The 14,132-nt window shown below is 44.1% G+C and overlaps 1 protein-coding gene across 2 annotated transcripts in view; it reads left to right on the forward strand.

Annotated features, from left to right (window-relative positions):
• LARGE1 (LARGE xylosyl- and glucuronyltransferase 1) overlaps positions 1 to 14,132 on the forward strand; it is a 593,562-nt gene that overhangs the window by 290,828 nt on the left and 288,602 nt on the right. For both annotated transcript variants that reach the window (XM_070453980.1, XM_070453981.1), the window contains exon 5: positions 8,736 to 8,859. In XM_070453980.1, coding sequence (XP_070310081.1) covers positions 8,736 to 8,859 — 124 coding nt within the window. The remainder of the gene's footprint in view (positions 1 to 8,735; positions 8,860 to 14,132) is intronic.

Genomic DNA, 14,132 nt, shown 5'->3' on the forward strand with positions numbered 1-14,132 from the left:
AATCGTGTGTTCAAGGTCACAGGTGAATAAGTGATGCTCCTGGGGTTCTACCCTTGGCTCTGGCCAATCTTGGAGTCCATGCTACTTTTACTATACCATGAGGTCTTTGATTTGCTCTGTTCTTCTCCCCTGGAGACCTCTTCTGACATGATACTGAGGTGTCCTTGATTCTCCCCACATTATCAAGGCCACTTGTCCACCCCCACACCAAGAGCTCACACCGAAAAACCCTCATTTGGGCTTCTGTGTTTTTCTGCAGTGCGTTCCATTAAATCTCTCAGTGTAACAGATTCACTGAGCATTCGAGTTGCTGTCACAGGCTCTTTCTTTTCCTAAAATTGCAATTCCATTGTAAACTTAATAATTAAGGATTATTCAACTCTGCTGTCCCTGTATATTTTAATAAAAAACAGACCTTGGGTTGCCTTATAGGGACTGTGGCACATTCCTGACAGAAATAAGAAAGGAAAAGCGGGGAGAAAGCCTGGGTTTAATCATCTTTGCCTCTTTGTATTACCATATTTATTGCATCCCAGTCTGAAACAGGGGAGCAGTTAAGGAAACCAGAGGCAGCAGGAGCATTGCTCATTATGAGCAAAATCTGCAGGCTCTGCTGAAGATGAAGCATGCACTTGCTTCCTTCTTTGTTAGGAAAGCGTGATCTGGTCTGAATTAGAAGAGACCTAATGTCTGGGTTGCTTGACCCCAATCAAGCTGTGTGGGACCCATTGTATTTGAAGACGTGTACTCATACTGGCCCATTCAGGTAGAAGCCTTTTCCCAGGGGCTTAAAGCATTGCTCCCAGAATGCATATGTAACTGGTGGACTGATATTAAAGGCTATTTTAGTTGTTTTATAGACACTGAATCATATATTAAGAAAATTATTCCTTTTGTGATTCTTCTGAATGAGTTCTTATTATCTTCAGTTGATGAAATTCATTTTGGCATAAATATGTTCTTAACATCTGTCTAACTCTTGCTAATCTCCCTCCAAACAACAGAGAATAGGATGGAGGCTCACGGCCTTTGGCTGGTTTGGGGATTTGCAGGCCTCTGGCATTAAAACAATTTTACCATCCTGAGTTAGGAACCAAATGCAAAATCTGCCTTGGGGATTACACATTGGGAATGAAATATCACCTGGATTGCTGTTCGTCCTGAATTGTGGAATGTTCTTTGAACTGAGGGCACTTTTTTGTCCTCATGAGTTGGGGTTACTTATAGTCTGAGCCAACCTGGACAATTGCTGGCTTTTCTTACCTTGTACAAGATCATTTCTTGTACAACACAGCTTCCTAAGACAGCTGAGTAGACCAGACCTCGTTCCCTCTCCTGGACTCATAGGTTAGACTGTCACTGTCCATCTCAGGCCAGTGGAGAAGCATTGGGATGTAATTCACATACTATGAAATACACTCTTTTAAAGTGGACAGTTCTGTGGTTTTTGGAACATTCAGAATTGTGCAACTATCCCCACCACCTAATATTGTTAATGGCCCATTCTCAGCATCTCATAAACACCCGTCCGCACGAACAGTCACTCCCCACTTTCCTCTCCCTCCATCCCCTGGCAACCACTAATCTTTCTGTTTATGTGGAACACTTTATATCAATGGGACCATATGCTGTTTTGTCTTCTTGTAACTGGCTTCTCCTATGTAGCATAAACTTTCCAAGGTTCATCCATATTGTAGAACGTGCCAGTCGTTCGTTCCTTTTCATTGCCTAATAATGATCCATTGTGTGGATTTACTTCATTTTGTTTATTCATCACTTAGTGGCCGTTTGGGCTGTTTCCACTTCTTGACTGTTATAAATAACGCCAGTGTGGATGTTTGTGTTAAAGTTCTGGAGGGAACACATGTTTTCATGTATTATTTATTTATATCAGATTGGCCACAGATTGTTTAGGTGTTTCCAAAACATGTTACAGAAAAGTCCCAATCAACTTTTTGGCCAACCCACTAGCTAGGAGTAGGATTTCTGGGTAAGTCAGCAATGGTAACTTTATGCTTCATGTTTTGAAAAGCTGCCAAGCTGTGTTCCCAAGCAGCTACAGTCATTGTACTGTCCCACAAGTAGCAGCTGAGGGCTCCAGAATCTCTCCATCCTTAATGGCACTTGTTATTGGCTGTTGTTTTTACCTCAGCCATTTTAGTGGGTTTCCGAGTGGTATCCCAGTTCTGCTTTGCATTTCCCTGCTGACTCGTGATGGTGAGCATCTTTCCCTGGGCTTGTTGGCCGTGTGTATGTCTTCTCTGAGAGATGACTGTTCACACCCTTTGCTTGGTTTCTAATCTGCTTACTTGTGTTTGTATTGAGCTATAAAATATTTTTATACCATGGTTACAGGTCCCTTACCAGGCATAGCTATGCCTTGCAGATATTTTCTCTCACTTGGTGGCCATCTTTTTCACTTTCTTGATGGTGTTTTTTGAAGCACAAAAGTTTTTAATCTTGACGAAGACAAGTTTATTTTTCTTTTTCTTTTGAGCTTTATATGTCTTATGGCAGAAACCATCACCTAACCCCCACATTAAAAGATAACGCTCTCACATTTTCTTCTAAGGGCCTCTATGCCAGACTTGCAGGTAATTGTGTCCACTATGAGGGAATTTGGATCTCTTTGGTAATTATTCATTTGTCCTTTTATTCTTTTTTTTTTTGATAGACTATTACTGGATGGTTTTATATATATATATAAGGAATTGTTTAAAAAAAGTCTCTGGAAAAGATTTTTTTTTAATAAAATTTATTTTGTGGAGCAGTTTTCAATTTACAAAGAAATTACAAAAGGAATAGCACAGATTTTCCAAAACCCTACAGCCCATTTCCCCTCTTATGACATCTTATGGTATATTTGTTATAATTAATGAGCCAGTCCCTGGTGCTCAGCAGGTAAATAATCTGCCTGCAATACAGGAGACACAAGTTCAATCGCTGGCTTGGGACAATTGCCTGGAGAAGGAAATTACAACCCACTCCGGTATTCTTGTCTGGAAAATTCCTTGGATAGGGGAACCTGGTGGGCTACAGTCCATGGGTTCTAAAAAGAGTTAGACATAACTTAGCAACTGAACAACAGCAACACTTGTATCTTTCTTACATAATAATAAGTGGTAGGCATCCAGACCACCAATGTTGGTTGGGTAGTTGTATTAGTGCTAACTTACAGACTTAGTTTCCCTTCCCTGGTGGCTCAAATGGTAAAGAATCTGTCTGCAATGCAGGAGACCCAGGTCCGATCTCTGGGTGGGGAAGATGCCCTGGAGAAGGAAATGGCAACCCACTCCAGTATTCTTGCCTGGGAAAATCCCATAGACAGAGGAGCCTGGAAGACTATAGACCGTGGAGTCACAAAGAGTCGGACATGACTGAGCACATAAAACTCATTACTCATTGATATATTATTATAACTAAAGTCCTGTCCTTTGTTTCAGATCTCTTTAATTTTTGCCCAAGTTCTTTTTTCTGTTCCAGAATCCCATCCAGGATATGATACTGCATTTAATCATGTCTCCTTAGGCTCCTCTTTCTTGAGAGAGCTGGGAGAAAGATTATTTACAAAATGTAGTTCCCAGTGCCATGACTCCATCTAACAGGGAACAGTTGCAAAAGTGTCAGTTTTGAGCCCTGAATTCAGTGGGAGGCGCTGAGAAAGGACATCTTGACACCATGGAATGTCTTCCTCGGAGCTGTGGTGTCTGAACTGAGAGCCGAAGGCTGGAAGCAGGAGGTGTGGCACCGTGCAGGCAGCGGTGGACACCACTGCAGTGTGAACACAGCCTGTGGGAAGGCATGGCTAAGCCATGACCTGACTCACGGCCAGGCACTTCCTAGGCACCAGGGATGTGGAGAGAGTAGGTGCTTTGTGAAACAAGACAATCTCTACCCTAGATAGCTTGCGTTCTACTGGAGGGTGGACATCGATCTGCAGATGTATAGAAAGATCTCCAGCCCTGCTAGTCGCTGCTGGAAAGAAACCAGATGTGGTGGTGGGGTGACATGTGATGGGTGGGGAGAGGGGCTTTGGATGGAGTGGTCATGGCAGGCCTCTTTGAGGAGGTGAGATTTCAGTGTATTCCCGAAGGAGACTCTGGTTTATTCCTGAGGAAGAACGCAGAAGAGAGGGAAAGCCCCGGAGAAATGCTGGCACCGTCATCCTATGAGAGCCTGTTCTTCTTACCCACGCTGTCTATCTTCTGCTTGGTAACCAGATTAACCTTCTGAATTACAGCTTCGGTCTGCTGCCTGCCGAGCCTGCCTGCCTACCTTATCTGGCTTTCACTTGGAGAATCGAATTCTGTTTTTAAGAATTCACACACCCTGGCCCATCCTGTTGTTAATACTCTCTTTTCTTTTCTTTCCTCCATTCCTGGCATACACTGGGCATTCAGTAAACATTGTATGATGTGCTCACATAAGACTGTAGTTCTTTCACAGACATACTATGAACTTCTCCACCTCTGTTCTTTTCCTAATTCTGTTATATCCTGCAGGATACATTTCTCTCTCCTTCATCTTTTCTCATCCAGAGGTCCGGTTTACTTGCCACATTACCCATGGAAACTTCCTAGGTGCCCCACTGCTGAGAAGCCATCTCTTTCATTCTTATTCTCCATGAGCATGTGTGTCTGTCCTGGTGCTGCCATTCTGTACAGTTGTGCAGGTTGTTCACTGTCCAACTCCAGGCATCCCTTTACTCACCGTCCAGGTCAGTGTCTTCACGTGGCTGCAAGGCAGCGGGGAGGGCCTGCTGTTCCCAAACTTGCAGCTGTGTGTGCAGCCCCGTGTTACAGAGCCCTCGTGTTCTAACATTTATGTGGTTATTTGTATTCTTTCTCTGTCTTTGCTACATTGATTGCTGCCTGAAGAGAGGACTCTGAGCTCATTCATCGCCTAAATCCCTATTCTGCCTTACATGGTGCTTGATAGCTCTTTGTTGGATGTTTATCCATTCAATGTGTTTTTTGGTCTATGAGTGGAAGAACTAATTGAAAATGCTTTATTTGAAAAGTGATGTAAAAGCAGTAGAGAAAATAACAGTTTTCGTAAGTTCGTGTTGATAACAGTTCTGGTCCATTCAGGCGACTGTGACAAAATAGCACAGACCAGGTGGCTCATAAACAACAGGAATTTATTTTTTTCTCTCAGTTCTGGAGGTTAGGAAGTCCAAGATCATGACACCAGAATGGCCTGGCTCTGGTGGGGGCCAGCTTCCTGATCACAGACTGCAGACTTCCTTCTGTGTTCTCTTGTGTTAAAAATAGCCAAGGAGCCTCTTTTGTAAGGGCACTAACTCCTTTCAGGAAGACGCTGCTCAGAGGACCTGTTCACCTCCCAAAGGCCCCACCTCCTGGTACTGTCACTTGAGGGGTTAGGGTTCAACATAATGAATTTGGGGTGGGGGTCAACGAACATTCAGACCGTACCAATTATTAACATATATTGAAATATTACCACGTGCCAGGCATTTTGCTAAGCACTTTATATATATATCACATGTCACAATTAGCCAATATATTGATATTACTGCTTATGTACCATTATTGTTCCCGATTTGAAATGAAATAGAGGCCTAGAGAGATGAAGTCACATGCTTGCATTCACTTAGTCATTAATGCAGCTAGGGTTCCGACCCAGATGTTCTGGAGCAGAACCCAGCTCTGCACCATTGATATAAGCATGTCTTCAGCTGCTTTTACTTCTTATGGGGAATGTGAACAGTGATGGGGAAGGAGAGAGCACTGGCTTTCTCTTCCTGTCGCACAAGTGTTTCTTGAGCCCACGTTACTTGCCAGCTTCTCTGCCCGGCACTGGGGGTGGAAATGAAAAGATGGCTGCTGTCCTTGGAGGCCTCATGGTGGAGGGAAGGAGCCAGGTGTTTGAATTTTTTGTTTTGTTTTTTTATTGAAGGACAATTGCTTTACAGAATTTGTTGTTTTCTGTCAAACCTCAGCATGAATCAGCCATAGGTATACATATATCCCCTCCCTTTTGACCCTCCCTCCCATCTCCCTCCCCATCCCACCCCTCTAGGTTGATACAAAGCCCCTGTTTGAGTTTCCTGAGCCAGACAGCAAATTCCCGCTGGCTGTCTATTTTACATGTGGTAATGTAAGTTTCCATGTTACTCTTTCCATTCATCTCACCCTCTCCTCCCTTCTCCCCATGTCTGTAAATCTCTCTGTCTATCCATAAGGCCTCATGTCTCTTATGTCTGTTTTTCCACTGCTGCCATGTAAATAAATTTTTTAGTACCATTTTTCTAGATTCTGTATATATGTGTTAGAATACATTATTTATCTTTCTCTTTCTGACTTACTTCACTCTGTATAATAGGTTCTAGGTTCATCCACCTCATTAGAACTGACTCAAATGCATTCCTTTTTATGGCTGAGTAATATTCCATTGTATATATATACCACAAATTTATCCATTCATCTGTCTATGGACATCTAGGTTGCTTCCATGTTCTAGCTATTGTAAATAGTGCTGCAATGAACTCTTTTTTCAATTTTGGTTTCCTCAGAGCATATGCCTAGGAGTGGGATTGTTGGGTCATATGGTGGTTTTATTCCTAGTTTTCTAAGGAATCTCCATACCATCTTCCATAGTTACTGTATCAATTTACATTCCCACCAGCAGTGCAAGAATGTTCCCTTTTCTCCACACCCTCTCCAGCATTTATTGTTTATAGACTTTTTGATGATGACCATTCTGATCAGTGTGAGGTGATATCTCATTGCAATTTTTTTATTTGCATTTCTCTAATAATGAGTGATGTTGAGTATCTTTTCATGTATTTGTTAGCCATCTATATGTTTTCTTTGGAGAAAAGTCTGTTTAGGTCTTTTTCCCACTTTTTGATTGGGTTGTTTGTTTTCCTGGTATTGAGTTGTATAAGCTGCTTATATATTTTGGAAATTAATCCTTTGTCAGTAGTTTTATTTGCTGTTATTTTCTCCCATTCTGAGGGTTGTCTTTTCGCCTTGCTTATAGTTTCCTTTGCTGTGCAAAAACTTTTAAGTTTAATCAGGTCCCACTTGTTTACTTTTGTTTTTATTTCTGTTACTCTAGGAGATGGGTCATAGAGGATCTTGCTTTGATTTATGTCATTGATTGTTCTGCCTATGTTTTCCTCTAAGAGTTTTATAGTTTCTGGCCTTACATTTAGGTCTTTAATCCATTTTGAGTTTATCTTTGTGTATGGTGTTAGGAAGTGTTCTAATTTCATTCTTTTACATGTAGCTGTCCAGTTTTCCCAGCACCATTTATTGAATAGGCTTTCTTTGCCCCATTGTATATTCTTGCCTCCTTTGTCAAAAATAAGGTACCTGTAGATGCATGGGTTTATTTCCGGGCTTTCTATCTTGATCCCTTGGTCTGTGTTTCTGTTTTTGTGCCAGAACCATAGTGTCTTGAATGCAGGTGTTTGGATTCGATCTCACGGTGCTTTGCTGTGAGTGCTCAGTTAGCTTTTCATTGGAGGCCCCCAGTTAGGAGGAAAGGGAAGGATGAGGATCCACTCACAGAGGAGGAGATGACTCACTCCCTCACGCCTCTGGTCATCACTTAGGACATCAGTAAACAATGGCAGCTGGCAGTTGCCAGCTGGGTTCTGCTGGGTTGAACTTTGGCTTTGTGCCTGGCAGTCCCTCAAGAAGGCATCTCCACTGTCAATTATTATCCCACCTATGCTTGTTGTTGAGATGCAGCGAGTATTGTACTGCGTATCTCACCTAATTGACCCAGTAGCCCCAAGGGGACACTTCATTGTGCACAGGCAGTATGGGGGTGTAAGTGACATGTTCAAAGCCCCCTCCATAGATGCTAGGTCTGGGCTTCAGACCTATTTACATTTGAATCAGAAGCTTTGCCCTTGTGTGCTACTGGTTTGTATTTTGGGTGCTGGCTCAGTATGACAGCGGGCCGACTGAGATGGACTGATAAAGACTTTAGAAATATTACATGTGAGGGTGAGCTGATATTCAGTAATGGGAGCCCCAGGTGATGCCATTGTGGCTCCCTGGGGGGTGGGGATGGACATGGAGGGGAACAAGCAGAAGACAGGATTTAGTGTTTAGTGCTGTGCTTTGAGAGAAATACTTGCCAGCTCCATACAGCCAGTCTAAAGACCTCATCCTCTGTCCACATGCTTCACTGAGGCCGGTACACCCGGGTGGTAAAGATAAAGCATTGGCCAAATTGTACACACACTATGACTTTTGGAAATACAGATGCCCTAATAGCAGGTATGGTGGTTGGCTTGCATTGAGTATCACCAATGATTTTACCCTCTCTGGTCCTTGGAGTTGCCACATCTCTGAAATCTTGAGGTTGGATGAGATGTCCTCTCTCCTTGTCATCCCTGACATTCTCCCCAGTAGGCACTGGTTAGGCAACATGCCTGGTTGACCTTCCCCGTTGCTGTTACAAATTGGTTATGCATGTTGCTCAGTCACTTCAGTCGTGTCCAAATCTTTATGACCCTGCAGACTGTAACCTCTGTCCATGGGATTTCCCAGGCAAGAATACTGGAGTGGGTAGCCATTCCCTTCTTTAGGGGATCTTCCCTACCCAGGGATCGAATTCACATCTGCTTTGCAGGAGGGTTCTTTACCGCTGAGCACTGGGGAACCCAAATATTACAGTTGGTAAGAGTGGGTTTTTGTGGCTAGAATTCAAAGGTCTTGGCTCTCCCTCCTGACTTCTCCTCTCACTGCCCACAGGCGGAACCCCTTGCATTTCCACCTCATTGCCGACTCCATCGCCGAGCAGATCCTGGCAACGCTCTTCCAGACCTGGATGGTACCTGCGGTGCGTGTAGACTTCTACAACGCTGATGAGCTCAAGGTACTGGCAGGAAGGGGTTCATGCTTTTCTTGTTTAAGGTTTAGTAGACAGAAGCAAAGGCAGAAATCTCAACTCCCAGCTGGAAACGTCCAGGTGTACCTGAGGGTTTTTGCCACTCGAAATTGATGTGATTATCTGAAGCATTAAAGTAACTACCTCTTTGGCACAGGATACATGTTTGTCTAGGCAATTCTGACCACCAAGCCTTTCTGTGGAGGCTGGAGGCCTCTGGCCTGGTCCGTATCTAAAGGAGGCCCATGGTGGCTGATATCTAGAGAATTCATTCACCTGGTCCGGTCTGCACTGAACTCAGAGTGTGATGGGACTGGGTTTGAACTTGTGTATTGTCATTTACTGGTTGTAAGACACAAAGTTATACCTTTGCTGGGTCTGATTTTTCACGTGTAGAAATGTGATTATAACACCAACCTCGTGGAGTAATGGCTCAAATGAGAGAATATATGTGAGCATACTTAAAAAGACTATGCTGAATAGAGACTTCCCTAGCAGTCCATTGGTTTAGACTCTGCGCTTCCACTGCAGGGGCCACAGGTTTGATCCCTGGTTGAGGAACTAAGATTCCTCATGCCATGTGGCACAGCCAAATAACCCCAACAAGATCAGGCTGAATAAATATTAAGGATTATGTTGGGCCAGAAGGTTTCAATGAAATGAGGATCGTTTGGCCATATCATTACCTTGCTTGAAATCCTGCCGTAGTACCACGTGGTCTGTGCCAAGCTTGAGTTTCACAGTCTGATTAAAACGCCCTTCATATTCTGGCTCTAGACTCTTCTTCCAATTTCGTCTCTGGCCGTTCCTGCAAATTCACTTATTACTTAGCTCTAAGAAACCACCTCTGGGCTCTCTGCCCTCCTTCTGTGTCTGAGCCTTTCTTTCTATCTGACATGCCCTTCCAGCTAACTTGTCATCACTCCACTCATCCGTCAGGACTCAGCTCCATGGCCACCTCCTCTGAAACCCTCCTGTGACTCCCTCAGGGAAGAGGAGGATCTTTTCCGTTCACTTGTCCAACTACTGCTTTAGAATAGAACCTTCTTAATGGGGGACGGGGCTGGGAACACATCTTGTTCTTTTCTGTATTTCTGGCGATTGGTTGGTACCCTGTGCTGCGAGTGGATTTTACAAATTGCTGTTATTAGTGGAACACGTAACTTTGCAGAAATTGTGGCTGCTCCATCTCCAGTCACCTTGGGAAGGACTAAACACCTAGGCATGAGGCTGATTTTAGCAAATTGCTTGGTCTAAACCTCCTAAAGCCATTATCTTTTCATTTCAGAGCCATAACATTTTAAATAGATCACCGAGATGCCGGCCAGAGTTTCTGATTTTCCCATATTTCAGGCTCTGAGGTTGATCGAGATGTTGAGAATTTAGCATTTGGGGATTGTCGTGGCAATTTGTGTGCCATTCCAATCTATTCTGAGCTAAAATTGATTAACACTCTTAAAAAGGGAAAAACAAAATTTAGCAAATTGCTGCACTAATTAAGGTGAAAGCAAGCCACTCTGTCTCCCAGGGTCTGAGCACCAACATCATGGGGAAGAGCTCCGGGAGGGGAGGAGCTGTGTCTGGCACAGAGGGCTGCGCTTCTCTCTTAGCGTGGCTCCAAGTCTGTGCTCTGTGTAAGCCTGGACCCCCCTGCTTTTTATGAGAACACAGAGTGGTTGAAAAAACCCCAACTTCATATCCCGTCTTGCCACTAAAGAGCTGTCTGACTTGGGCTTGAGAAACTCAAACCCAAGTGAAAGTGAAAAGTGAAAGTGTTAGTCAGTCAATTGTGTCTGACTCTTTGCAACCCCATGGACCAATATAACCCTGCCAGGCTCCTCTGTCCATGGAATTCTCCAGGCACGAATACTGGAGTGGGTAGCTATTCCCTTCTCCAGGGGATCTTCCTGACCCAAGGATCAAACCCCGGTCTCCTACATCACCGGCAGATTCTTTACCTCTAGGCCAGATGGGTAGGACATTGCCAGACACAGGAAGATACTGGATTAAACAAGATAACTCACGTGAAGGCCCAGCGGTGTCTGAGAGGCAGCAGGTTCTTGAAAGTCCCTTATTCCCCTTTGTAGCCATGGCAATGTAGGATTAAAATGCTTTTAATTGTATGGCCTGCAGGGAAATCCCCGGACCATGGGGAGGTTGAAAGGTAAGGCACTGTGGCCTGTAACCTGCCCCTGGGAACCCTAAGACTTTCTTAGGGTCCTGGAAGAAAGGAGGCAGGTGAGATTGGGAAAGATTGGAGTTCTGACTCCATCATGCCCACATGAATCCAGGTATCCATTATTTTTACACACTGTTTTTTTTTTTTTTTTCTGGCCCTGCTGGGTCTTCATTGTTTTGTTGCTTTCTCCAGTTGCAATGAGCAGGGGCAACTCTTTGTTGGGGTGCATGGGCTTCTCATTGCGGTGGCTTCTCTTGTTATGGAGCATGGGCTTTAGAGTGTGGGCTCCACAGTTGTAGCGCAAGGGCTTAGCTGCTCCATGGCATGTGGAATCTTCCCGGCCTGGAGATCAAACCCATGTCCCCTACATTGGGAGGCGGATTCTTAACCACTAGACCACTAGGGAAGCCTGCACACTGGATTTTTATCCATTTGAAGACTGCTTGGCTTAAAAAATAAGAATTAAAAAGAAAATCGCCACGTGATGTATTCTGAAGGATCTGGTCTCCAGAGTCCTGCCCTTGACCCTGTCTTCGACTGATGGCTGCATTGCAAAGACCCTCCCACCTGCATTTTATTTCCTTACCACTTAAACATCTATCACCCACAGTCCTGTATCCCGTGAGGCGAGTTGTCAGAATCTGGTAAGGACAATGAGTATGAGGCATTTTGTAAAATGTAATTTTTCCATAATTCATGAGAACGGTCATAATAATTTATGCATAATTCTGCTCGACAAACCTAAATCATGATCTGCCCACTCTCCCAACCTGAGCCTTCCTCACATCTAGCACCACCATCTACTTAGCTGCTTGTCCAGAACTAAAAGTCTGCCTTCAATGGGTCCCTTTCCCTCTCTCTGTATCTGGCCATTCGAGGTCCAAGCTTGTCTCCATCTCCCCTGACACTATCATAGTCTAAGCTCGTGAGATTTTCCCCCAGACAAATCTCTTCCCTTCTTATCTGCCTACATCTCCTTTACTGAATCTATTCTTCATCAGTAACATAAATCAACTTCCCCATAGGAAAGCCCAACCACACCATCTCTGTCCTCTGTGTAAAACCTTTGATGGTTTCCTGGTGCTTTTAGGATGGAGAGTACAGCCCTTAACTGAGCTGTGTTTCTGGCTCCTGCCTCCTTCCAACTTCTTGTATTGTTAGCACCACTGCTCACCTGCTGAATTTTCCAGGCTACTCTGCTCCTTCCCTTCTGCTGGGGGCCTTTGCACACGTTATTTCTTCTGTCTGTTGTATTTGGAGTCTCTTCTTTCCCCATCGTTAATTAACTCCCCATTATTTTGCTGAGCCTCTGTGTACTTGAGGAAACCTTCTCTGCTTTCATCATCTCATAGGGGTTTCTTTGCTATGTCTTCTTGGAGGATCACATGCTTTTCTTCTGTAAACTCATCACTGAGTGTAAACTTTCATGCCTTTGAGTGATGAGCGGGTAAATGTCTACCTTCCCTCAAGTGTAGGGTCCAAAAGAGCTAGGCTTCTGTTTTTTATCACTCTTGTATCCCTACCACCTGGCATGATGCCTGGCCTATGAAAATGTTTGCTAAATGAATACACAGTAAACTCAGGGCTGGGTGCCGGAGAGACAGACGCAAAGTCATTAGGAAAGGATTTCAGTTTTGTTTTGTTTTATTTTAATTGGAGTATAGTTGATTTGGAATGTTGTGTTAATTTCTGCTGTGCAGCAAAGTAATTCAATTATGTGTGTGTGTGTGTGTGTGTGTGTGTGTGTGTGTGTGAGCGTGTGTATTGAAGTAGGAAATGGCAACTCGTTTCACTATTCTTGCCTGGAAAATTACAGGACAGGAGCCTGGCAGGCTACAGTCCTTGGGTTTGCAAAGAGTCAGATGCAACTGAGCATATATTAATATATATATGCATTCTTTTTATGTTCTTATCCATTATGGCTTATCATAGGATATTGAATATAGTTCCCTGTGGTTTACAGTAGGATCCTGTGATTTATCCATTCTCTATACATAAAGTAGTTTGCATCGGATCCCAAACTCCCAATCCGTCCCTCCTCCAACCCACGACCCCCACCCCGGCAACCAGTCTGTTCTCTATGTCCGTAATTCTGTTTCTATTTCATACATATGTTCATTTGTGTCATATTTTAGGTTCCACATGTAAGTGATATTTGATGCCTATTTGTCTGACTGACTTTACTTAGTGTGATAATCTCTAGTTGCCTTGATGTTGCTGCAAATGGAATCATCGCCTTCTTTATGGCTGAGTAGTATTCCATTGTGTGTATGTTCAGTTCAGTCGCTCAGTCGTGTCCGACTCTCTGCGACCCCATGAACCACAGCCACATCTTTATCCATCTTTAGCCATTCATCTGTCAATGGACATTAGATTGAGGAAGGAGTTCTGGATCACTGTGAGGACTTAGCACATTCCTGAGGCCCATTGTACCTCAGGGCGCTGGCAGACAGCCAGGTGTTTGTCTACCAGTGACCCTGCAGTAGCGTAGATAAAACAGCCCCACCTGTGCCAACCCACCTTAATCCCAAGAGCAGCCGTGGTGCAGACGTATTTCCATGACAGGGAAAGCAGGAAGGGGATGTAGTGAAACGCCATCCACCAGATGATGTTAGAGGAGTGACGGATGATGACGTGGAATCATGCTGATTCTGCACTTGCATCCAGGAAACATGTCGGATGGTACGCACAGCAGACGCATAAGACGGCCTCCCCCGATATGGCTGAGAAATCATTTTATATAGCTGTTGGAAATGACATTTCTCAGAAATACTCCTGTGGGGCCCTTATTCTGTCTGTTAGTGCTGGAGAATGGACAAATAGGGGAAAGGAAATTATGAAGGATCAGTGTATGATTAAAAACAAGCTGTGAGAAATTCATGCTGGACTGTTATGCTCCTCTCCGTAATGACCAGTTAGGGCGGATTTGCAAACAGTGATCGCTCAGCATGCTCGTCCCTGTGGCCTGTGAAACACTTATTGGTCTTTCTGATGTTTTTGTGGTCCGTTCATTTCCGGCTTTCTAGTTCCCAGATTCACAGGCTTCCAGGACTGAGTGCCTTTATCTACCCGGGACACGAAG

The sequence above is a fragment of the Odocoileus virginianus genome, chromosome 23 (assembly GCF_023699985.2).
Source record: "Odocoileus virginianus isolate 20LAN1187 ecotype Illinois chromosome 23, Ovbor_1.2, whole genome shotgun sequence".
Taxonomy (NCBI): Eukaryota; Metazoa; Chordata; class Mammalia; order Artiodactyla; family Cervidae; genus Odocoileus; species Odocoileus virginianus.